Here is a 27,945-nt window from a genome sequence, read left to right as displayed (position 1 = left end):
CGATATGTCAAATTTATAATTATTATGACGCTTTACTTGTATTTTAATATATATATATATATATATATATATATATTTACATAAAACGGACATTATACATAAGAATGACTAAATTTTTCCTTTATTTATTAATTGTCGTTTTTCAGTTTTTAAAAACTAAAAATCTCATTATATTCCAAGATAAAGTATCGATTCTATTTATTGAAAGTAATTGTTTTTCGATAATTTTCGATATAATATCCATTTTATCAAATATATATTCAATATAAATTGTGATAATAAGCGTTAATTTGAAAAATTGAAAAATAGAAGACGAAACATGAGTAAGTATTTTAACGGTCAATAAAATGCTTAAATTGAGATTTATATTTAAGAGAATATATATCAATATGAAAATACGATATGAAAATTGAATAATGCAACTTAGTCGATAGGATAGGTTAATTTACTTTTACAATTTATAGCTTTTTTTAGATAAAAGTCCATAATTATTCATAAGCCTTAATATTTTTACTATCGTTATAATAATGTTATACAAAACATCAAGTTAGTGAAAATAATCAATAAAGCGAGAGAGAGAGAGAGAGAGAGAGAGAGAGAGAGAGAGACGAATGAGTGGTTGAGTGAGAGGAAAAGTTATGAGGAGTATGAAAGATATACTTTATGTTCGAAAATGTACTAGTGACCGACATTATCTAATAATTGACTGGATTAAAAATAAAATATACTTTTCTTCATTCGCCAATACTAGCTTATCTTTGTAAGCAATTTTCAATTTTCAAGCAAACACGATCATATAATTTTCTTAAACAAAAATCAAAACACCAAAGATTTTTATAAACAGTATGATTTTCAGTTAAGTCAAGTTAACACACGATAGCTTTAAAGTCTCGTGACTCAATTCTAAACTTTACGCATTAATAGAGGAGTTATTGGCGCGGTTCGGCCATTAATCCTCGCTTTCAAAAAATCGAAATTCTCCAGGTAAGAATGTAAAGGCGCTCGCTCGGTCGCTTATCGCCAGTCACAAATATTATCTTTGCACACCCCTTGAAACAAATAAAAGTCCTCTAAAAACCGAAGTGCACTGCTTCGGGCGTTGCTATAAAAAAAAAAAACTCGAGGTCGCTTAAGCGTAAATCTGTAGCAGTATCAAAATGGTAAAAATCGTGCAGATAACGACGAGAAATATTGGCAGGACGAGGACGAATTTGATGGAGCGGCGCAGGCCGCTCGGCCCCTGTCATACGCTATCCGTGGCGTCGGCGATCACGGCCGATTCGAAAAGTTGGCGCTCGGACGTAGGCTCGCTCGCGAGCTGCGTCGTAGTCGTCGTCATCGTCGTCGTGGTCGTCGAGGTCGCCAGGATGCCGGAGCAGGAGCGCCGCGACTTGTTGGAACTCGAGAAGCAGAGGCAGCCGCCGCTTGATTGATTGCGGTTCCGTTTCAATGTTGGCTTGCTCTCGCGATCCTGCTCGGCCAAACATTTCTGGTAGTAGTCGTAGTCCTTGAGATACCTAGAGTCAGCGATTCAGCAAATTAGAAGAGTTAAGAGCCTCGAGACCACTGGAAAGCTGCCTCGCCGCCATTTTCCGCTTGACGTTTAGGCGACGTGCGCGTTTGTTAGGATAGCATGTTGGCATTATTTTAGAAAGTTCGGAAGCAATTTATGCAGTATTATCCGTTACGAGCAATATACAAGGAGACAAAATATACCGTCGGAAAGGACGATGGTACATCGACGGCGGTACTATCTTAACACGAAATGTCTTGTATTTTCAATAATTGCAGGCTCTCTCGATTTCGATGAAAAGAGCCCTATAATGACTTGATATTTGATTTTTATTTTAGATGTGTCAGGAAATTCAGATAAATATAAAAAATACGATGTTTTTTTTTTTATGGAAACGCGTCCGTTTGAGAAGAAATTATTAAGCATAAGTAGAGATAATTAAAAAGTGCTATTATTTAATAAAAATTCTATATTTAATAAGATACGGTTTTTTTTTTTATGTAATTGCGCGTATCTTTATAAAGTAAAATTTCTTTAACTCCAAAATTAAGGCGTGAGATTATCTGTTGAGTACAAAACAAAAAAAAAAAACAAAAAAAAAAACAAAAAATAAACATAATGAAAATTTCAAGAATGACATTTCGTATCATTTTCAAAGTCATTAAATTTTATAGCCCTACTAACTTTTATAATAACTTACCAAACAGGAGGCCAACGATTTTCACTTAGATATTCCTGATTCTCAGGGTGCAGGAGTCGTAAACTACGAGGTGACATTTTACAGAGTTTATTGTAATTGACGCATAAATGGTTCATGCACCAATCGGCGAGTTGGTCTGCATTATGCAACTATAATTACAATATTTTCTTATCAATATATATCTGTGTTCGTAAAAATTTTACAATGTACATATACATATATACATATATATATATATATATAATACAGACTGGGAACGTTTAATAAAACAAAGTGATTTTAAATGCATAGTTACTAATATATTTGTTCAATATCTATAGAGTTATTGTCATATTCTCATCTATCCAAGTAGTTCGTATGTGTATTAAAAAAAAAAAAAAAAAAAAAAAAAAACATCTAAATCTAATCATGTTACGCGTATAATTGCGTAATACTTCATTCTAGATAATTTTCAGTTTATTGCACTTTTATTTAAAAATTTAAAACAACCATTTTATTTAATTTTTAACTAGCGATAAACTTTATCTTCTCCAACATAATGTTCATAAAGAATGCATCTTTATTGATTTTTTTCTTATCGATATATTACGCGACATAGCTCGACGTAATGAACAAAAAATTGTTATAATAAACGACTGTAAGAGGAGTACCTACCTTACAGGGCTCCAATAGTCGTAAACAATTTTCTACAGCCTCGTTTCCATCATTTTGCGATAGTCTGTCCAAATCCTCGATAACGCGATTTTCCACAAGATTTACCAAACGTGGTAAACATAATCGATTAGCCAATTCAAGGAGATTCAAGCATCGGGCGGACGATATTGCTGGAACTTCGTCCGTGTATAGATAACAGAGGAGTTTGTGGAATGTATATTCACGAACGCCAGGAAATACAATCTAAGTGAATATAATATTTAAATCAGCAATTAGGACATTATTTATACGGTATTTTAGTACATTTTGATACGGTGCATTTATAAGTACTGCATATGGATAAAAGCTGTGCTCGCAAATAGTTAACGAACAATGCATTATTTTCATTTTCTTTTTTACACCTTTGGTTATCAAATATCGAATTATTTTATTAATGAAAAATTATTTTCGTTCTCGATAGACTTTTAATATCTTATAAAATGTATCTTATAATCGAAGATAAGGACATTCATTTTCATCAAACAGAATATTCCACTGATATTGTTTAATAATTTCATTCGCCATGATTTTCTAAATATTATTTTTATAATACGATATTACTTTACTATAATAAATAAACGTATTTTTTTTTTTTTTTTTTTTTTTTTTTTTTTTAATTTTCAGCATTATCGAGTATGATTAACAAATAATAACAAATAGCAATAACTTAGACAGTGTATTATTAATAGTATCAGCTCTGAATTAATAAGTGTTTTATGCAATGGACAATTTGTAGTTATATATTTCTTATTTTATTTTACAGTTATGAAATATTCTTTTTCAATAATTTATTATACAGATTATATATTATATACATTTTTGTTTTTTAGCCTACAAATTAAATATCAAAAAGTATTTATTTACCAATGCCGCCTCGCCAATACTTACAATTTTTGCACTGCTCTCGCGAAAATCACCGGAAAACATAGCTTTCATCATGTCACATCGAGCAGTTAAAATGGCTCTGTGAGCTGGCAAGCTGCCGTCATCCAAATCAAAAACTACATCAGCAAAAAGTCCTGAAAATTTATGATCGATAAAAAATTTATGTAAAAACAGGCGGCTTCGACAACATTGATAATGTAAATTCGTCAAGCAATATGCATTACTGGATACTATCAATCTAATATGGACCAGTAGAATAAAATGCAAATTATTTTATAATATTAATGAAAAAAAATTTATAATCCTATGATTTTCACTGCTATTACAACCAAATTTTGGGGAATTCGCGTTTTTTCGACAGTATTCGTTGAACGAGCTAAATTTGATTGTTCTAGATAAAAGATTTCAAAACAAATTAAAAATCTTATTTAAAAAATTAATGCGATTATCGTATTAAATAGAAATTGAATTTTAGTTTTATAGCTCACCTTGTTCGAGGCATAGTGTTTCGAGCCTTTGTCTCACAATTTGTTTGAATTGGTTATTCATGTCGCTATTCATGTATTGCTCTCGCGATTGCATATTGTCCAAAACCATTAGAAGCTGCGGTAGTTGCAAAAATTCAGCCGCTTGTTTGAATTCCTGTAAATGAAGATGAATGAGCATCGAATTTCATAAAGAAGTATATGATATTTTGATATATGTTAATTGTATATGATGATGTTAATTAATGTTAACTCATTATATTTTAATTCTTGCTTCTTCGGTTATCAAATTATATTAACTTTCAAACCACACGCACACACACACACACATACGCGCACACACACACACACATATATATATATATATATATATATATAATTATTGAACACCCGTTTTAAATTTATACATGTCAATTTATTGTTCACATTACTTTATTATTTCTCAACCTCACATTAACAAATTAATGTATTATTAATCTTCACTTATATTATAATTCGTATTTTTATCGTAATAATTAATTATTATATCAATAATTAACGTATAGTAGTAGAAATTGAATATTTAAATAGGTTAGTAGCTATTACCGATGAAACTTATTCAAATATATTATGAAAGTTTATTAATGAAAATCTTGTTTACATTGAAGCAATGATATTTTATTATATTTAAATTGTTTTTATTATTTATTAACTTTTGGATGAATATCTAAACTTCATACAAAAAGCAATAAGAACATGAATTTTTAAGATAAAAATTCTAATGACAAATCAAAAATGTGAACCAAACATTGATAAACTAGATATTTTTTTCTATATTTAATTAACAAGCAAATGTTGAATAAGTGTTGTAGATTATTAATATCGTGTTAAATCATACTGAGTTACCAAGCTTAATTTTTAGAAAAAAATCATGACAAATATTAATAGATATAAATCATACATCATAAATATAAAAAATTTTTAAAGTTACTCTTACACCATTTGTAAATCATATTCTAATGGTTAATATCATAGAAAATCTTTATCAATTCTTTACTAAGTATATTTAAGTACGTCTTTGATATAATTTTTTAAGCTCTAAATTATCAAATATTAGCATATATAAATAATCTTAATAAATACGATTTTACGAATTTTCTTAAAGATCAGGCATTTCATCGAATAAAAAAATGCATATTTCAATTCAGTAAAATTTTTTGCATAATATTAAAATGTGGATCTTTTATGCGACACTAAAAACATAATTGTAACAACTATAAAACTTTACTATTTTCATTTATTTTAATGTACCCATATACACGAAATAATTCCTATCGCTTGGAATAATTGTATATGACAATAAAAGAATAATTCTTTGTAATATTTGTCAAATAAAGCAGCCGCAAGTGAAATTGGATTTGGAATGCTCCTTCAGCGTATGTGTCGTATTGACGTAGCTTAAATTAAAAATAAGTAATAATGTTTGGGCAGATACATGTATGTGCATGATCGATGTATAAATAATGTGAAAGTTGATTTTGGACTATAGAAAACGCATATAAAAGTTTTAGTGCTTTACTCAAACTGAAACATACGTTATGCCAAGACTAGTTCTTGAGATTTTCTACAAAGATATAGGAATTCATAAATGATGAGTTCACAAAGATTTACTGGAGTAAATCAATGCTATAATAATATTTTTTAATATCACGTGACATATACTACCTATGCATTTTCGCTTACACGAATTCAATAAAAAATAAAATCCGTATAATTCATAATCTTATTTAAAATTTTGTCAAAAGAAAGAATCTTAAACTTAGCCATGAAAAGTATTTTTTGTGCTTCAATGCTCAATAAAGCTCGGTAAAAAAAAGTTCAAGGACTAATTATTTTTTCCTCTATAAAGATCGAAATACTTCCCATTCATAAAATAACATCTTTTTTTTTTTTTTTTTTTTTAGACAATATTATTGTACTTACTTTTATCAAATTGAATTAGCATTGTATTAATATTTATTTTACGGAGCATGGAATATTTAATATTCGCAGTATCGTTGCTCCCGTCGTGACTAGTAATGGACATGTAAGTCATCATCCTTGCAATCACAAGGGTTAACGAGATCCCAACTACAAATGCAGATTAACTGTAAATTACGCTAATCTTGCATTAATGTGAACTAGTCTTCACTTGATCAATACGCTTTTTGTTAGTGCCGTTTTTAGTCTTCGTACTCAAGGTTTATATTCTAGCTATTACTAATACGGCGCCACTTTACTCAAAATGATCCCGTTAAATAAACAAACAAATAAATAGATGGATATATAGATGGATGGATAGATAGTATGAATTTAAAACACCAATGTAAAAACATAATATGTATTTTTCCAATTATTAATATATCATTATTATATGTAATATTTATGAAATTTTTATTTTAATATTATCTTTAAAATAGATATTTTAATCCTTGATGTCTACTTTTTTTTTTTTTTTTCCAGCTGTTTAAATAATTGTAAGCTATATTTTATATTATATTTTATATTACTATTCTGTTTTCTTTTCTCTTTTCTAATATGTATAAGCGATAATAAATGTATATAAACGTTAGTCAATATAACATTATGCGATGATTAATTATCAACAAATCCCTTACGTGTGGTTTTTTTTTACATTACATACCACGATATCGTCTAACACATACATGTAGTACTAACCAGTCGAAGCCCAATAGGAGCTGTCTGAAAGAACCACAGTTATGTTAGTTGACTATCGAAATTACTCCAAATGACTTTTATTTTTACAGTTGAATTGTTAGTATACAAATACGAGTTTGAATTTTCTTTGTCTCTCGGTGAGGTGACTTGATTTTCAAAGTGACAGATGTTTTTTTAATAATCGATAGATTACATTAGGTTTTTCGGCGAGCTAGTTCATAAAGTAAAAATCCTTGCTTTCAACGTAGAGTTATAAAGATTTTAAAATGTATATACAATATCTTATCAAATAATAGAAATAAACATGTTGAAGTAAAACAAACATAAAAAAAAAAGAAAAAAAAAAAGAAAATGATAATAATAAAAAAATTAATATTGATATCGATAGCAGTTCGATATAATCTTTTGATGTATTAATTTTCCATAAAATGTAACATTCTTTTCGTAAGTGTCGTTAAGATTAATTTCATAATTTTAAAGTGTCAATCACTTTAACGAATAACATATTAAACCAATTATTAACTATAATTAATATTTTAATGCTTATTAAGAATCAATTAATAATTTTTTAAATATCAATCGTTGTTATATAGATTTACTCACTTTAAGATCGTGATAGCGCTTGTCGAAATTGCCTGTATAGATGAATTGTAAACACTGCTGCATCGATTGGCTTGTTATAAGCTTCGATAGAGTTACAATCGTTGCCTGATGATGATCTCCATTGCTATTTTCAATCTAGATAAAATAATTTAACGTGTTTTAATGACGTCTTGGTTAAAAGAAAGGTATCGCTCGAATGTAATCGATCGTATTCAACAATAATAGAGACATTGAAGATTTAATCTTATTACGAGTTATCAACACGATATGCATAGATTCATCTTTGATATGTAGAGTATTGGATTGTATTTTTGTTATACTAATCAATAATGTATTATACAAACAGTATATAATATATTGTTTTTAATTCATCTATGTGTATATTAATTCATTTGAGTATATATGCGCTTGTAATAGGACTAAATATCTTTATAAAATTACAGTATCGCAAGGAACGCAGTGAATGTTAATAATTAAATAAAATGTTATATGTACCACGACAATGCGAATACTCTGAAAGGCAGGATGATTTAGTTCTCTAACGGTTCCCATTGTTTTTCTTTGTGAGTCTAGTGTTGGTAATACTTGAAAGCTGGATCGCCGTTTAAGTTGATCCCAAACCCTCAAAAGGAAAGTCAAGTTCTCATTATGATTACGGTATATTGTAAATCATCCGATAATATTACAACGACGACAAATTACTGTATAGATAATTTTACGCTCAACAGAAAATAGTGCAATAAATTTTCACTTACTTATTGGTTTTATTCTGATCAATGCGAATTAGACATTCCGTGTCGTCATTGAAGTCACCAACGGTAGCCTCACCGAACGAACTGACCTGAAGCAACAAAAAACATGTATCTATTCAATGTTTAATTAGGTTAAATTCCTAACACGCATTGTTTCGTAGTTACTGAAAGAATTTGAAAAGAGTAGTGTGAGTAAATTTGTATTCGAAGCGCTTTTACTATTATTTTAGTGGCAATAACTAAGAACCTTCGCTAATGAGTTTTCGTTAAGCTTAATTAATAATATTATACAGGCTAATGTTATATAGGCATTGTCTCGATGAATTATGTAATTGTTGGCACGTAATGATGAAACTCGTAGTAGATAGCGTCAAGCTTTAAAGAGGTAAAAGCGATTGAGGTAATCGATCGCCAACATCAATCGACGAGAAGAATTATCATGTTAAAATTCTAATAAGAATAATGTCTGTCAAATAACCATCCGTATCATTGTAAAATACATAAAAATTAGCTCTGCGCCATTGTTGAACCGTAATTTCTACTCTTCATTAGGAGACCTTCCAAAGTGTTATCCTTTCAGTATTCGTTTGCTTTTCTTATTAGTCCACCATTATCTTTACATTGTAGTACCAAGCGCCAATAATACTTTTAGCCAAAGCTTTATCACGATTTATTGGTATATAGAACATTTGGCTCACAAGCGGCTTGTGCTTTAATAATAGCACAATTTTGGAGGTTGATGTTTATCGCGTTTACTAGCACTAGCGAACCAAGATGTTCCCTGCATAATTGCTTAATGCCATTCAGCATTAGGTAGAGAATTATGGAAAAATGTGCACGTTGCGCTTTTCGCACAATTCTCGTGAATATAAAATGAGTGTATAAATAAAATTATCGTAAGGATTGATTAAAGTATTGCGATAATAATTGTCTAGCACCCTTAATGTATAATATTTCGTTGCTTTTCCTTTTTCTTTCTTCGGCATCGCGTTCAATCTCTCGTCAAATTTCATTTATTAATAATGTGTCAGTCACGTGGTGCTACCGACCATATCTGCTTATAATCGTTAACTTACTTTTCTCGATCTTACCTACGTTATATATATACCTACGAATATATATATATATATATATATATATATATATAAGCTGAATTGATTTTAATTAAAATTATTAAGACTTAAATGTTGGCAATTGAGTATTAAATTGTCTAGAAATAAATTAATGAGCATACAAGTAGTAAATAAAGTCTGAAAATTAGCTAGTTTAATAAGACGAAAATGGAGCAGCCCTAACTATTCTAAAATTTGAAAATCAAGTAAAATGTTCTACTCACCATACTAGATTCGCTGGAACTTCTGGGCGTGTACTCGTGGATGAGCTCCATAGTGAAGAGGCGATGGAAAGCCGGTGACGCGGCTGCCAAGAAGCACCGGTGGGCTGCGAATGAGTAGTTACCGACAACGAGAGTCACGTCCGTGTGGTCGGGATGGGTCCACAAGGACTTGACGTTTTCCTCGTAAGTGCTCTGGGCCAAGCTGACCTTTGGTGGTATTGGTTTCGGCGGGCAGAATGGAGCCTAGTGCAAGCGTATCCAAAGTCGTCAAATGCAAAGTTATCGAACGGTATTGCTATCGTGCATTTATTAGTTTATCAAATGCTGTGCTTTTGAATAGTAGTATTCTTCGCGTAATTTAAAATCAATGTCGTATACGAATAGATAATAAATGTATTATAATAATAAAGGTAATAAATTATACTTGAATAACGCGAGTAAGAAGATAAAGAGATGGTAATGTATGAAGAGAAAAGAAAGAGAAAACAATTTTTTTTTTTTTTTTTTTTTTTTTAAGAGAAGCTTTTTTTTTAATCGAAGTAACAATGTTCAACGTTTTCTTCTTTCAAGAAAAACTTAGCTAGTTGAAGGTTAAAGGCAAATCGATTAAAGTTTACAATTTATCTTTTAGTTTTCAAGAGTTAGTTTTAATTGAAGACTTTCTTTCTTTCTTTCTTTCTTTCTTTCTTTCTTTCTTTCTTTCTTTCTTTCTTTCTGTCTTTCTTTCATTCTTTCTTTCTTTCTTTCTTTCTTTTTTTCTCTTCTTTTTATACATTGTCCAATAAAAATTCTTATGAATTTGGACCGAAATCTACTTGACTTTTAAATACCGTTCATTCTTCTTGAACTCACAACTGTCGTGATCTTATACTCTGGCCTCTTCGAATAATAAAATACTTTAAATAAATTGCATATCCATAGTTTGCTAGCTCGGTAATCCCACGATATTGTTGGCGAACCCTCACCTGAAGTAGCGGCCTCTTAACCCTCTTCAAATTCGTAATCCAGAACCTCTGCTGCCGACGGGCGATAAGCGCCGCCCTTATCGAGTTCTCGAAGACCTCGTTGACGCCGTAATACGTGAAGACGCTGGTTTCATAGTAGCAAACGCCGAGTTCTTTGGCGACGGCGCGTGCCTGGTCCGGCATCACCAGGTCACTCTTACGAGTAGCTCTGTTGGCATTTTGATTCCGTCAGGAAGATGGATATGGTCTATTGGATAATTATCGATCAAACGTTCGCCACTGGCTTTTCGTGATAATGATTAGAAGCGTTTTTTATTTGCTCAGAGGAATTTTTACGTGGCCGAGTCATACGATCGATCAAATACAAGTAGTTGTAGAAAAAGATTTATAGCATGAAAATTCATAGGAACATTTTTATCGAGTAACAAGAGAATTATGCTATGTAGCAGCTTGTTATTATCGTATAATTATTACGTGTATGCAGTAAAATAATATTGGTAAATTAAGCGATGCTTTTATAATTAAGAAAAAAATTAATTTATAAAATAAAATGTAAAATATCGATATAAATTGAATACATTTCCTTACGTTCGCTTCATCAATGATTTTATTTCTTCAATGATATTCAATTAAATATCGAGATTATTTATTGAATTAAGCTGCATTAGATGCATAAATACGTTAATTCAACGTTAATAACAAAAAGTATTTTGATATTATTATTCTGAATTATTTTTATGCTTGATGTTTCAATTTTATTAAAAAGTTATTATTAATATTAATCTTCATCTTCTTCTTTTCATCTTCTTCTTCTTCTTCTTCTTCTTCTTCTTCTTCTTCTTCTATCATTATTATTATTATTATTATTATTATTATTATTGTTATTATTATTATATATTATTATATATTATTATTATATATTATATTTGTAAACTAAGTGTTCGTTGATCCAAGAAATTTCTTGATTATTAATTGAAAGTGTAGAGTAGCTTTGAATTACGCGAGCAGAATATTAAAAGATTTCTAATAAAAATTATAATCCATCAGCACAATTTGAAGTTTTACTTTTATGAATAAACTAAAAGAATGAATAATATTAAGTATATCGATGAGTTATTGCGAGAAAAAAATTAAATTAAATGCTCGCGCGTGCGTGCCCTCACAAACACACATTATAATGCCTTATCCTATCTGTGTAGAGAACTTTGTAATACCCGAGGAATCCTTTCGCTCTTACAAAAAGGGAAGAAAAATTTTTTTAACAATCGTATTATAGATATGAAAAGTTCGGACGATTCGGATGAATCAATTTGAAAGATAAAATGAAAGGTGAAAGGGATTTATATAACAAGGGGCACGTGTAATCGAATTACCTGACAAACGGACTTCGATCGCGAAAGTAGCTGAGGTAAGCTTCGTCGCGATACATGTATCGCAAATCGTTCTTGCAGCCTACCAACAGCACCGGAGTCTGAGGACAAAAGCGACGAATCTCCGGGTACCACATTGCCTTGCAGTTTCTCAGCGACACGGGGTTCGTTATGGAAAAGCATAGTAGCACAACGTCTGACCTAAAGTTTTTGGACAAACAGTTGTATAGTAAGCGATGACGAACAACGGATCATCAATTTGTTGTTTATTTAATGGACATAATGTATTGAATGTAATTTGATTGAATGAGATCTTATGAGGAAATGTCATTGAATTCTCGAATGAATAATACACAAATGGTTATTCGTATTTTTGCTCGTAAAATCTGAAATCTAAAATGTCTATTGACATCTTGCCATTACCTGCCGTAGGCGAATCTTCGATCCTTCTCGTGATCGCCAAAAGTATCCCATAGTCGCAACGACACGTTCACATTATCAACAACTTCCCAGGAGCGCTCCAACACCTTGAAACAATTGGAAACAAAAGGAAACGTGAAATGGTCATATTGATGCTTATTTGTTCGCCTCGAAAATTATTCTCCTTCCATTGTGCGCCCGCGTTTATTTTTAATCATCGTTACTGTTGCCATCGTATTTGTTCGTCGTATGACTCGTGAACGACCGCCAGCTAAACTCGATGGTCATTGTGCTGATTTAAGGTTCCCCCATTCGGCCTCGTTACGCTAAAGTGTTCGTCCATTTAGCTGAGAGAATGCATGAAAAGTTCATTGAACGCTCCGGGCGGACATTGAGTGTCCAACACATTTGCGCCCGCTGTTATTATCGAGCTTGGACGATAAAAGCTCATCCGTCCGCTGCATCTCCGTCCCCGTCCTTTCAGCCCGACGATTTAAGAGTCATTTAAGAGTGACAACTTTTCTAAGTAACTTTTCGCTAACATTATCGCTAACATAACTAAGGCCAATTCTCAAGTACACGGGACGTCAAGTTTTGCATTAAATTAGGATGGCCCACATGAGACATTTTAATGTAACCTGTCCCTCCATATTAAAGTATAAGTATTTTTTAATATAAGTTGCCTAAGATCGTTATAGCAGTGCTTAATTAAAATGCTTAGAAAAAGGGGTTGATGATTAAGCTTAAATTCAATACTAATTAAGTAATTCTCGTAAAGGATCGTCTCATTTCCTAATCGTCTTAATAATTATCATATCGCGTTGATGAATTTTAATTGGCGCATAATAGCGCATTAGTCGTTTCAATTCCAAAGTCTGTTAATTTAGTTAAATATGAATTTATCAAGAATGCACGATAGTAAGAATTATTTAATATAAATTATCTAATGTAAAATGACAATCAAAATCAAAGACATTGAACCCGGAAGCCATTGCGAAGAAAGTTTTTTAACTTGATTGTACGCCTCTTTTTCAATTATGATGTATTATTGCTACATCTCCTTTGGTTTCGCTCTATTTATAGATGCCACAAGTGTATTTGGCTATTTAAAAACTCTTATTATTTTATGGTGACAAAGGACGTTGAGTTAAGAACTCTATTTACAATTTGATGAAAGACTTGAAAGAAATTAAAAGATTAGGCGTTAAATGGTTGCAATTATTTCAGGCGAATGTTAAACGTTTAATGAAAACGACGACATTTTTATTCAATCGATTGATTTTTATTGTTATATCTCATATAAATTATAAAAGTTTTTACGAATTTTAATTGTTAACCGTTTGGTAAAATAAAATGTTGAGAAAATAATTTTATAGATATGTAAAGATATTGTATTCCCTTCTAACAAATAAACTCATCGACACATTTAAGTGTAGAGTATTATAACTGGAATTATTAGAAAACTGTGTCGTTACTGCTTTGTATTGCTATATATAAATAATACGAAATAAGAAGTAAATAAGAATATTTCTTGAATAATTAATGAAAAAATTCAGCAAAATTTATGAATTCGCGAAATAGCGATGCAAAGTGGCATGCAATGAAAGTCAGGTCGTAGCAAGATTTTCGCGAACGTTGCCTCTCATCATGTAAATAATTGCCCTTTTACGCTTTAAGGTGTCTGTTAAAATTTATTATTTTACATGTAAATAAGGTGCGTCTAATCGCAGCTGCTTGCATCGTTGCTTGAAAATAAAATAAAATTCCCGTAAAAAAATTTCGGCTACAAACAACGGATTAACATAGCAATAATGTACAAATAGGGAATTAATGCGAGTAAGGATGAGATTAATACGAACATCCTTGTACATCCGATACTGGTCGATGGCCCAAACGGTGGGCACATGAGTGGTGAGCAGCTGGGACAGTGAGACGTGTTTGTTGCAGGCTCGGGCGCAGATCAGCCGGGTCTTCCCGACCGCCGTGTCGCCCACGACCACGCACTTGACCAGCTCTTGGTGGGGCTGCTCATTGTCCATCACCGACGGACGGCTCTCACCGCGTGGCCGATCATCAAAGCTACCCTCAGAGCTCCTCGCGCTACCTTAACAGCCGTCTTCGAAGGGGCCGCCTCACCGCTCCGATCCCCCGCGATTCGCTCAGAGAGAGGTCCTTGGCTGTCGTGCTTCCTCGGCTCGCCTCGACGCCGAACCTGCATTCGCCCTGGACACACGATGCTCGATGATCAATTAGCGAGATAACGAGGATAAGGTTAAGGGCTTGGCAATTAGAGTGCACTTATGGACTGATGCTCAAGAGTTCGAGAGTTCGTTTTTAATGCTCTTAGACGTGTCGCTCGCTACTTGTCCTAATCGTTTCGTCTATATCACTCTCAAGCTTTCGTTTACAAATTACCAATTCATCCCACTGTTTCATATCGAATTGGTCTTGTGGTAAGTTCGGAGGATTATTTGGATGTTATGTTAATTGATTAATGAACAAATTTCCAAACAAGTGAGCGAAGAAATTTCGGCAAACCTTCGGAAACGAAAAAAGGGAAATAGTCGATTAAACATTTTGATGACATTGATTACAAATTTCAATGCCAATATAATGTAATGGATAACAGCTGTCTTCTAGGGAAATCCGTATATCGATAATTCATAATATTTACTTGGTAAGATAAGTGGCAAAGATTGAGAGCGATCCATTTTTTCTCATTTTTTTCCAGCCCTAATTTTTTCTTAAGTTATAGATGCGTAAGTTAGTGTATTTATTGACCGAATCTTGGCTCAGCAAACTGTGCTTCATCAATCACATCACCTCAGCAAATTAATAATTATCTCCATAGATTTTGAGCTCTTGTAGTTCAATTTAATTTAATACGACGTTACGATAAAATAAAATGATAGAAATAATGAGAAAGAATTCATCGATTAAAATTAATATGATATTCAGAAAGAATATGCTATAAATGATTTAATAATTAAGCAGTGAGAATTTTATTAATTTGTTTGATAATTTGCTTTTGACAATGAGAAATTCTTTGAATCTAAATAATCAGGCAGAAACTAGAGATTACTACTTTTGCAACTCAATTTGAATAAGGATTTTATAAATTTATTAAAATATTTAGTTCGTAAAGTACCTAGTTTGGAAACTTACTCCGACTACGAAAGAAAAATATTTAATATTATAGAATTGTGTCGTCGATTTGCTTGTCTTTCAATATTGCTTAGAGAAACCTTACACCTAACATTGAGAAAGTATACTGTCGTTCCGGTTTAATCGATGAAATGTCGCAAAGCACACGTCGCGTTGCGGTAAAAGCAATATTATAGAATATCAACTCTTTCAAAGCCTTTGGTCCCAGAGAAGCAAATTTCTACATATTGCAATATTCAGATCCGAGCTGATTGACGGCTCCATTATAAGCTACCTGCAAAAATCTCAGAATTTCCTTTCTTTGCATTATTCATTAAAATCCTAATAAGCTTAAAGGCTTACATTAATAATTATATCTGTGAATTAAATTATAATTCTTGGGTGGCGCTGATAAAATTCGTAGGTTAATAATTCAAAACTTAAAACGGCCTCTTCTCCCTATAAGGCCGACAGAATTATCACAGTACGTTATATTGATTATTCTAAATATTAATTCTAATTAATAATTAAAACCGTTGTATAATTTTTTAACTAAAGGAGGAATTAACATCCCGTAATAGTGTATACATTTGAACAACACGTAACCTACTAAGAAGATCTTTTATACTATTTTATATATAGTTATCCTGAAATTTTCATATTTATATAAAAAAATTTTCTCAACGTTAATTCATTTTTCTCAATGTGAAATAATTATTAAAAAATTTAAAAGTAAATCTTCATTAAAAACGGTTTATATTCGATGCAGTGCGAATATTTATGTGAAAAGTTTTAGTAAACTTCGACGTAATCATATTCTGAATTATTTAATTCTAAATTGTTTTTTTCTAATTTCGCCTTTTCCTAATTACATCAGGAATAATGTATATTAATTTTACATTAATAAATAATGAGACGAAAATTAAGTTTTTAATTCACATTTAAAGAAACCTAATTTTTATTACTAAGATTTTGTAATGTGAAACCGAAAATTAGAATCTTTACGTATATCATATAATATATCATATAATATCTAATTTATTATATTATCGATTAGAAGAATTAAAAAAAAAAAAAAATACTACACCAGCGATTTCGAATTAATTTACTACAAAAAACAAAACGAACAAACAATACAATTTTATAGTGTTTAAAAATTTTTCAAAAGTTATTTCATATAACTTTCTATTGCATCCCGTATAATGCTATAATTAAATAAATCCTGGTTTATCTAAAAATTACCTTTATTATGTTACTAAATTACTTTTTTTTTTTTTTGTATCTCTAAACGCTAATTATTTTTTTTTTTAATTTATTGCTTGAAAAAGAATTTGAAAAAATATGTAATACCAAACTAAAATTTAGTATGATAATAGTCGATCACAATTTTGTGGTACATCCATATGTGATAATTAAGAAAAATATTATCAAGTTATGGTATATAGTGAATATAATAATCGTATTACAAATCATTTAATAAATATTTAATATAACGACCGAGCCTTTATCACTTAATGTATATTGCAAGTTAATGTGCTATAGTTTTTTTTTTTTTTTTTTTTTTTTTTTTTTTTTAAATGTTCATTGTATAATTATATACATATTAATTTGATATCGGTTAAATTTTCGAATTCCATTTAGTTGGGTATGCCGATTGTGAATTGTGAATTGATTGTGAATAGACCGTGAATCGTGCCACTTTGCACTTCTGCTAATGTCTCTAAAGCTTTATATGAACAATAAAAATTAAACAAAATTAACTCGAATTCGAGCTATCTATATGAAACAGTAGGAGATGTGGATGAATAAGGCAATTTGTCAAAGTGTCAAAGCAAGGGAAGAAGTCGCAAAGAACAAAGAACCAAAGCGTGACCGGGCCAAATCCACCAGGAAACTTCAATAAATCACACGATGGCGAGTCTGCCGACAGGAAGCTGCGCACGTCTGCATGAGTACAGGGGCGTTTTTCGTACTATATAGACTTTGCTTGGGTGGCGCATTGCAGAATGTCGAAAGTGAGAGAGAGAGTGCACGGGTCAACAGCACTCGGAAAAAATGTAGAACATACCATATCGATAATTTTTCATACTTTTTATTTCTTTTCAATCTACCCATTACTATTATATCAAATATTTATTTGCTCGTGTGGCATTTTATATGCATTACAAGTCGAAGGCATACGTTACAAGTTATACATTTTTTTTTCTCGCACGGGGATCAGCGGGGAGACGGGACATTCTATTGCACTTTCTCGTACTATATATCAAGATCTATCGAAACTAAGTTTGAATTTTATATTGAAATTATGATGATACTGTTATTATTTCATTTTTTGGTTTGCATATGCACTACTATGCTTCTAAAAATGATTAAATTCTTATAAGCGTAAAATACTTTTTGTTTGTTTCTAATTGCAATGTGCTTTATATTTTAATACTTTCAATGTTAATAAAACTTGTATTATAAACTTATTTCATATTGGCTTTCGTACATTGACAATATATATTTAATATTACAGTAATATTTATGAATAACATTCATAAAAATTTATGCATATTTGAATAGAAGCGATTAAAAATTTTGTTACAAAAAATTGTAATTCAACATCATAGATGAATAGAATTCAATCAATAATATTTTAATTACATCGTACAAACGTCATTATTTTAATAAAAATTAATAAAGTTATGTATATATATATATATATATAATATAAATGATCATTTCATATGACGTTTAAAATGAGCAAAATATTCAAGTAAAATAGTAGTTTTTATTAATACTTTATCAATGGTTAATTATGCGCAAAATTATTCAGAAATAGTGAATTAATAGTGTTTACAAATAACTTAATAGTAATACCGTGAGATATGATATATAGATAGAGATGTGAGATATGATAGATAGAGACGATAGGTATGAAAGTGAAAAATTTTTTCTTAAAAAATTTTATCCTACTAGGCTTACCTACTAAGTCTATCAAGGACTATTGCCAAAATAAAAATTTATAAAATCGATTTATAATATCACCTACTGCAAGAGTATATAAATCTTTCATTTAGACAGTAATAAAACATAAGAAATTAATCGATTCGAAAACCATTATGGAATAAAAATTGAAATTTTTTTTTTTTTTTTTTTTGTTATTGAAATTATTAGTATTAAAGTCGATTTTATCGACAAAGTTAGATGCGAAAACAAATTTGTGAGAAATCATAAACAACTTTGGTAAAATATTATTATATATACTTATTTTTGACCCTTTTAATATATCTCTATGAATGTAATGTCTAATTGGTGATGGAATATTTAACTTTTAAAAACTTATTTAATAGATTATTAATCATACTTTTCACAATTATATTAACAATTATATTATAACATAAAAATTTTAATTAATTTAATTTAAAAAAATTATAATACCAAGATCTCTAATAGTGCTGAAAGATCTGTTTTGCTGCCAACATTGCTAAACGAAAAACACTGCTGGCTATAATACCAAATCAGTCCGTTTAATCATACGAAGACTAATATATAAATCAGTGTTACTTTGGTCTGACTCGTTTCGGTTAAAAATAGGGCTGGCATAGCATTGCCCTAGAACACGATGATAAAATAGATAAATGTTTGATGTAATAAGAAATTTCTACAAATTGCCTGATTAAAATAGTTAACATGATATTTCGAAAACTGTACAAGAATGTGTGAAAAGTAAAGTGGATGTTACAAACTACTATTAGGCCATCATATTGACTAGAAAAAGGATAAATTATTATTTTGTCGATTTAAAAAGCAATGGTTTTTAAAATTTGCAAAAGTAAAATTTTTTTACCCTTGGAAACATGTGAGTACGCCAGGTTTGGTGGATGGACGCTTGTTACCAATCGTTATTAATAATTTAAACGTATATAAAATATCTTCAAAAGGTTTTTAAAAGTGATTATTATTCAGTATTGTATTATAAATTTAGCGACCGGAAGTATCAATCAAATAGAGACAAAGTGAGAATGGTAAACTAGGGAGGGATAATTGAAAGGTTGGGTGGTGGCGGTGGTGGTGGTGTTGTTGAGGGTGTTGGGGTAGGTGGCGGGGTGGAGGGGGCGGAGGGTGAGACGGAGATATTATCATTGATTTAGAGATCTTGCGATTCGAGTGTGACGAGTTGATTGCAATGTCATGGGGATACGGAAGCCGAAAACTATTCCAGCATCGACACACTTGCATAATTGGGCATTTGTGGCAAAGACATGCAAAAGTAGACGTGTATAGCGATCCTTGACTTTCACTTAGCCAATAGTGTGGACTCCACGTGCGTAGAATCAAATCAATCTTTATAACTGTTATCGAGAAATTGTGCAGCACGTGGTCATTTTACTGTTCGAATGCATTAATTTTTTTAAATAAAATAAAGGTTTTGCATATTTATTTGACGATGTTTAGTACGGAGAAGATTATTTTCATCAATTATTTTAATATAATAGCATTTTTCTGATCTTTAATATCTATTATGCGTTAATTTTAAATATAATAAGAATTCGCGTCTATGTAAGGAAAAGTTCTTTTTAACTGAAAAACTTATAATATAAAGGAATTTATTATTATTATAATCTGTGCGTGTAGGTTTCTTATAACCCAAAACCTTGAAATTTCTCAACTACATTCGACAAAAGTGTAAAACAAAATCGTTTATATCAGCATAACTTTTACAAAAATATATTATATCATTCATCTCTATTTAATAAATATAGAATATTAAATGTAGATACCAGTAAAGTGACAAAAAATTTCATAGTCTTCATAAAACGTCTATAAATTTTAATACTTCCATAAATGGGAAAAGAAATTTTAATTTTCATTTCCTTTTACGACAAATATACATAAACAAGTACATACAATTTTAAAAAAGTATTTTTAATCCTCATTTCTGTACTTTCATACTGTATATATTACGATTATTCATTAATTTATATAATCTCAATGATGTTGAAAATTTATCTTTGAAATGTTATTTCAGTAAAATAGTTGAATTGTCACTTATATTTATTGAATATTCTAATTATTTTTTTAATTCTAATTCATTGTATTTAAATAAATAAATTGTATATCCATGAATAATCAAGTAATATAATATAAAAATTAATTCGATTTTATATTATTTTAAGACTATTTAATTAATGGATTTAAGAATTATAATTAATATAAAAAATTATTCAAAATTGTTAAAAAGTATTAAGAGTAAAATCTTTACGTATTTATATATATATATATATATATATATATATCAATTATACAATTATGAATGTATATTATTAATTCAACTTAATTTGGTCTAAATCAAATAACAAGATTATTAATATTATTTGAAATTTTTGTAAAACCATAACTCGAAAGATAAATTTTGTTTATTAATCTGATCATGCTATTAGACATTTAAATACAAATAGATAAATGAAAAACTTAATTTTCTTAAAATTTCTTAAAGGAACTAATATCTTAACTAATTGAAATATTTATTATCATCGAATAAATATTTTAACTGTAAACTATTTTAATTTTATAATCATAATTATAAAAAATATAAAATATAAATGATAAAATCAATTAATCCTCGTATTTAACAATTAATATCATTGTCAGACGTAAAACTCGTTAGTTCTAATAAGTCTGTAAATTATAATTTAATTTCTGCATTATTGAAAATTAAAATAAAAAGTATGTCTTCTTCAATTATATATCGAATTAAACTATCACCAATGTAATATATTTTGTCCAAATACTAATTAAAATCGTATCATAATTAATAAAGATATTCTATCTATTGGTAATGTTTATGGCCGTAAATACTGGTTTCATACTAACACTTGTATATTGAAATTAAAAATTTATATTAAATTGTGTGCTAAAGTGCACACAATAAGCGAAATAAATTTACGAGATGAATGCAGAAGACTATAATAGTAACAAATTCAATAGTAGAATTACAAACGTGTGTCATCGATCCGATAAGGGTCAAGGAAACAAGGTGAAACAAAGGCTGATGCAAGCGAAAGTAACATTTGAGGAGATCGATACTCAATTCCATCATTAGTGATATTCATTAGAACACTATTATCACAAATTAACAACGTCAGATAAGTGATATGATGTATTAAAAAAAAAAAAAAATCTCCATCAATTTTATTTATTTAGAAATTCGTGTTCGCACATTATGAATAAAAATTCTTAACATAAATAAGATTGATCAGATTCCAAAATGTTTTTTGCATTTTTTGCAAGTAAATAAATCTTGTAGTTCATGCAATAAATTATTATTATTATTATTATTATTATTAGAACTATATAGGTTATACGAGAGTATAGAGGACTTTGAATTATGTAGTTATTGATAATTTGGAAATATGATAAAAATACTTGTAAAGTATATACATTGTAAGGACAAAAGTATTATAAATGAATTGATTAAAAGTAGCAATTACGAATGAAATTCAATTTATACGTTTATTTTATTATAATATAAATATATCAAGGATGTTATATTAATTACAGATGTATATATGATATATCTTTGATTATATTAGAAAGTTTAAGAAAACTTAAGAAATGTATTTACTAGATTGACATAACGAAGTAGTAGTGTTACTATTACATGATTTTCGCAAAAAATTTATAAAACTTTTATTTTGATAAAAATTAAATTAGTTAGTTAAGAGATTAAATTATCAAATGCACATTCTAACTTATTATCTGCTATATTTGTATGCTTTGTATTGCACATATAATTCGTAATAATCTATTAATTCTATTGATGGAGTGACTTTAATAAATATTGTTTTATATATTTCAAATTATTTAGTATCTAATAATTGTATATGTTTACACGTACTATATTGAGAATAATTATATCATTATATACTATACAATTAATATAATATTCAATTTTATAAATTCATTAATTAAATTTCTATAAATAATTTTAGCTATTATATTGCAAGTCTTATAAAATATATTTTAACTTAGCAAAATGAGTTAATTTAAAAGATTAATTTTAGTAGATTACTAGATTACTATATTCTCGATGTATTTTAATGAGCTCGTATTGTTAAAGTTTTTTTTTTTTTTTTATTGAGCTTGTCAGAATATACGCTAAATTTCATGCTCTGATTATACAATCCTAATGTTACTAAAGCAGATGCATAATTTTTTAATGTACATTTCGTAAAACTTTTGTCGTTACTTTACCTACCAAGATAAATTGGAATTTTTCATATACTCAAATGTTACATTACATCAGTTGCAGCAATACATAGTTCGAGCATTGTCCAAATATAAGTTGGATTAAATTTTAAAATATACGATTAAATATTTTAGAATGTACTAAACCTTAGAATGCTCAATGATTTAAAATAAACACTTTGAAGTCACAATAGAGTTCCAAAATATTGTCACATATATTATTTATACTTGCACATGTAAACCTTTATATTTACAGATTCTATTTACTTATACTTACAAATATATGTTGGAATTTATAATAAATATAAATTTTAAATAAATATAATAAAAGAGTCATACGATATTTTACCTTTAAATTAAACACAATATTATTCGAATATTCAAAATTTTTTTTCTATACTAATTTAAATCAAATTATGTTATAAAATACAAATATGTACAACATAAACAAAATACAAGTAATACAAATATTAAAAAAAAAAAACAAATTATTTTATTTCAACTAAAGATATTGTATATTTTACATTTACATCTTGGGAAAATGACATTTTATTTTATCATGTCGAAGTGTATTGTTATTCACTAATAACATTATAGATTTACATAAAACAAATAAATCCTTCAATACAAACTGAATTTGATTTTACTACGCGAACAATTTCATTTTATAAAGAATAACGAATTTAATTATAAAGCCGAATTTAGTTATTTAATCGAATTATTTAAAACTATTTTTATGAAAATTGATAAGATATTCATATAAATTTCTCAAATAGTTGTTTATAAATATATAATTAAGTATCAATGATATGTGAATTTATAGAATAATTTCAAATTTTTGTATGTTTAACTTTCTTCTTTATCTATTGCAACCGAAATGCAAATTTATTATATATGTTCTTTTTATATTTTCAAATGAAATTATAAAAATTTGATTTGAAAATAATAAATCAAGTTGTTTTTTTTTTTTCAAATAAATGTATGTTACATCCATGAATATAAAAGTAAATATTGAATTAATAAACCGCTAAATTTTTATAAAATGAAGACTCAGATGGTAGCTATAAATTCGTATAATCATGAAATAAATTATAAAATCCTGTTGAAATTTCTATCAATAAATGAACATGTATGAAAATGAATTTTGATAAGCATCAAGGTTGATTTTATAAATAAATATAGAAAATTATCGATATCATAAAGCGTGTTTATCAAAATAATTCTATTCTAATTATCCAATTTTGTTTAACGTTAAGAATCAAATAGAAATGTGGCGAACTCACTTTAATAACTCGTGCGATTGATTTTGCAATTTACTGTTGATGCGGTAACGGGCGAGTGACCCGACTGTTTGTCATAATTCGTCAAAGCTTATTATTCCTTGTCCTCGCAATTACACCGGCAATGGTTGTTGCTACTCGTACTGATACTCGTACTACTGCTTCTGCTGCTTCTGTTTCTGCTTCTGCTTCTGCTTCTGCTTCTGCTGCTGCATACAAACACATACAAGGCATATGAAGATACCGAGATATTGAAAATGATTGGAGTATACTATAACAGGATGCCATTTTTCTATACAACTTAAAATTATGGATTTTCATATTATGAGAAGCAAACTGCAGATTTATCTGACAAATCTGTTTATGGAAGTTATGAAGTTGGTTACGTATTTATTACTTTTATTGAAATAGCATCACTCAGTCAATCACCCTTAAAATATAGATATCATTTTATTCAATGAATGTGTTTATTTAATACGCACGTTCATAAGAATTAATTAATGCTTTCATTGAATTTTTAAAGATACATATACATATATATATATATATATATATATAAAATTAATTTTTACTCGCAGTAAGAGACATTATTATAATGGAGAGAAACTTATAAGCTCTCACGAGGACCATGAATGAAAGATATTAAGGATTTATACATAAAATTTATAGTCTATTTTGATAAATTTTAAAATTATTTATAAGACAGAGTGACATTCGAAAAATGTTTCCTTATCAGAGATACATATTAAATGTAAAAAAGTGTTAAATTTCTAAATGTTTTTATAAAAGCAATCGATATAAATACTAATATAAATATCTTGTTAATTATTTAAAACATTTAGATCAACGCGGAATAATTTTCAAGTGAGAAATTATTTTAAAAGAAAGTAATTCTATTGGGTATCAGGAAACAACTGATTATACAAAACAATGTCAATGATAAAAGCACGAGAATAACATGGCAAAGGTCAATACTTTTTATCGACTATCAGTATACCGCGATATATGCATATATATTGTTATGGTCTAAGAGATCAGCAAGTTCGGCCATTGTAATACACGTGAATGATACCGATTAAACTCAGCCATAAAACGTGTCATCGATTAAAAATTTGATAATTTGGGGTAAAAAGGTAAAATAAATAGATGTGGACGACATCAATATGATCCATACGATCTTCCACTTTTTGTAGAGGAATAATTATTTTTACCTAATGGAACATCCCGCGAGCTATTTAATTTTTATAATGACCTAACAAACAATTCGTAGACGCGCAAACGAAGAAGTACGGATAGCTCCGTGTATTCTTCCGCATAGAAATTTCGGTCATTACAGTGGTATCGCTCCCTTGCAACTACATCACGCACACACGTGCGCGAACGCCCGCGAACACACACACGCACACGCACACGGTGGTCACTCTCTCTCTCTCTCTCTCTCTCTCTCTCTCTCTCTCTCTCTCTCCCGTTCTCTCGTTCTCTCGTTCTCTCGTTCTCTCGTTCTCTCGTTCTCTCGCTCTCCAGGGGAGACGAAATCGATCGGGGTAGCGGCCAAGATGTGTACACCACCTTCCTCGTCTTGCTCTCGCTACGAATAAGCCGATACAATGGCCAAGTGCCAAGAGCCAAGTCCAGTTTCGCGTAAAGCAATCGAGCCTGCCGAGGAAGGAGACCCCGTTGATGCTCGAGAGCAACCGCCGTGTATCCTCGTGTGCCCGACTCGGACCGGACCAAAGGAGGTTATAGCCGTGGGTCGCTGCGACTGCGCGGACCAGCTGACGCTCGCGGATGGCACGTGCAGACGGAAGCTCGGGCCGTGAAGTACTGGCAGCAGTCCGAGCGTCTGCCTCGGAGCTTCCTCGGCTTGCTATGCACGAGTGTGCGTGCGTGCGTGCGTGCGTGCGTGCGTGCGTGCGTGCGCCTGGGTGGGCGTGCGTTTGCCCCGGTGCCGCGGTCGCTGAATCAACCTACCGCCAACGATCCAGGGTGGGAAGCTTGGTGGCTCATTTTTTCGGGTGTCAGTCGTCTGGTGCAACCAATCGTCAATGACAATTCATTTGGTTTACCGACGTTGGATGTATTATTATTATTTGTGCTGGACGAGTGAGTCGTTCGGTGGTGCAAATGACCATTGATTGGCGAGATTTATCGCTTTACCAATAATTCTTTCTTGCGCATAAAATGCTTGTTTATTTTAAACGCAATTAATGTAAATTATTTCTCTTTAAGCACTGACTGTGTCCTGATAATTAGAACTCAAATTTTTTAATTCTTACCTTTAGAAATGATCCATTATGACTTTATCGTAATTCCAAAAATTATGATGTATTAGTTTCTTTACGATACTTTTCTTAACACCTGTTCCAATTGTAATCAATTAAAATATTTGTCATAATTAGATATAATAATTAGTGAAAATATTGTAAAAATCAAAGTCCAACTTAAGTTTCGACGAAGTATCAGGACTTTGGAGAATATTAACTTTTAAATTTCAGATACGAAGTGTAACTGGAATTAATTCTAGTGGAAATCAATTAAATCGTCGAAAAGAGAATAATACAGTAAATTTCGTTTATAATTATTGTAAGGTAAATTAAATATTAATAATAAATTTAATGAATGAATTCAAATATACTTGCCTCGTGTGCATCAATTTTTGTTTGTAAGAAAATTATCGAAACGTTGATTGATATTTCTCGTTTGTGCGTTCCTTTGCCAATCAGTTTAATTATCATATTTGGACAATATACTTATAGAAAGTATTTTATAGAAAATATTGCACTTTTATAGATTAATAGATTAGAGCTCATTGTATATGCGATTATATGTGAGGAAATACAAATATAAAATGTTGAGAGATCTAGTAATTAGATATCTATACATTTCTTTAAAATTACAAATTCCGATTTTTTATTACATGTACATAAGATCATTGTATATAATTCAATTATGTCAGTTTTTGGTAATTAACAAGAAAGATAAAAATATATTAAGCGTTTATAAAACTTCTACATTAAAATATTTGATTGAATTAATTAGCTTCTTAAATAATAATTTTGCATAATTGTAACTCTCTATTGATATGCTGCCGTAATAAATGTAATAAAAATATCGAAAATTATAAAAATAAAATTCGTATAATGGAAAGATGTTGTAAATTTTAGAAATTATTTATTATAAGTACGAGAAACTTGAGTGTATTATATATATATTTACGTTATTATTATTAATAATAAATATAATCATATAAATGATTTGTCGATATTAATTAAAAATAAAGAGTTTGTTAAATTCTTAAAAATAAAAATAGTTATACGAAGAATATGAGCTTATGAGGAAAATATATGAAAAATCAAAATGAAAATGTGAAAACATTGAATATATCAATACGAGTCGTTTTTATTCCAAAAAATTGAAAATATAAAGGTACTTGTCGACATTTACTTTGCACATTGTATTATGTATATTTTTAAAAATTATTCGACACATAAATTTTATTTATTCGTCGGAGCGTTATAAAACATAGAACAAACAGACTATTTATTGTAATTCATAGAGAAGAAAAAATATCTTTTTTTATTCGATCATATCATATTTTTAAATATTAAAAAAAAATTTTTACAATAATGTATTATTAATAGGATCTTAGATGCATTTTTCATATTATTATATATAATTACAAATAAAAAATGTTTAAGCTAAATTTATAAAATAAGTTCAGTTATAAAATTCGGTTACTTTATAAACATATGTAAGTCACAAGTTTTCTTAACTTACACGTAACCATGCATTTTCAGTCTATGACAATTGAAAGAAGTAATTATTAATAGAATTATTTTACAATATTTTATTAATAACAATAATTTTCA

General features: G+C 29.4%; 1 protein-coding gene across 1 annotated transcript; it reads right to left on the bottom strand.

Annotated features, from left to right (window-relative positions):
* Positions 1 to 590: 590 nt before the first annotated feature.
* RhoBTB (Rho-related BTB domain containing) lies at positions 591 to 14,641 on the bottom strand. The gene is made up of 13 exons (XM_011506740.1): positions 14,279 to 14,641; positions 12,423 to 12,526; positions 12,003 to 12,200; positions 10,630 to 10,837; positions 9,665 to 9,907; positions 8,332 to 8,417; positions 8,072 to 8,198; positions 7,577 to 7,711; positions 4,280 to 4,433; positions 3,795 to 3,925; positions 2,868 to 3,110; positions 2,214 to 2,362; positions 591 to 1,517 (listed from the first exon to the last, which is right to left on the bottom strand). The coding sequence occupies exons 1-13, from the start codon at positions 14,456 to 14,458 to the stop codon at positions 1,244 to 1,246; spliced, it is 2,232 nt and encodes a 743-aa protein (XP_011505042.1). The 5' UTR covers positions 14,459 to 14,641; the 3' UTR covers positions 591 to 1,243.
* Between the last annotated feature and the right edge of the window lie 13,304 nt (positions 14,642 to 27,945).

Source organism: Ceratosolen solmsi, unplaced genomic scaffold (genome assembly GCF_000503995.2).
Source record: "Ceratosolen solmsi marchali unplaced genomic scaffold, CerSol_1.0 scaffold6, whole genome shotgun sequence".
Classification (NCBI taxonomy): Eukaryota; Metazoa; Arthropoda; class Insecta; order Hymenoptera; family Agaonidae; genus Ceratosolen; species Ceratosolen solmsi.
Note: the sequence above shows the minus strand (reverse complement) of the source record. Positions and strands in the feature narration are given on the sequence as shown.

Coding starts and splice junctions, on each gene's coding strand:
- RhoBTB (XM_011506740.1), bottom strand. CDS start 14,458: ATGGACAATGAGCAGCCCCACCAAGAGCTGGTCAAGTGCGTGGTCGTG. Junction 12,527..14,278: donor AGTATCGGATGTACAAGGAT/GTTCGTATTAAT, acceptor AATTGTTTCAAG/GTGTTGGAGCGCTCCTGGGA. Junction 3,926..4,279: donor AACACTATGCCTCGAACAAG/GTGAGCTATAAA, acceptor ATAAATTTTCAG/GACTTTTTGCTGATGTAGTT.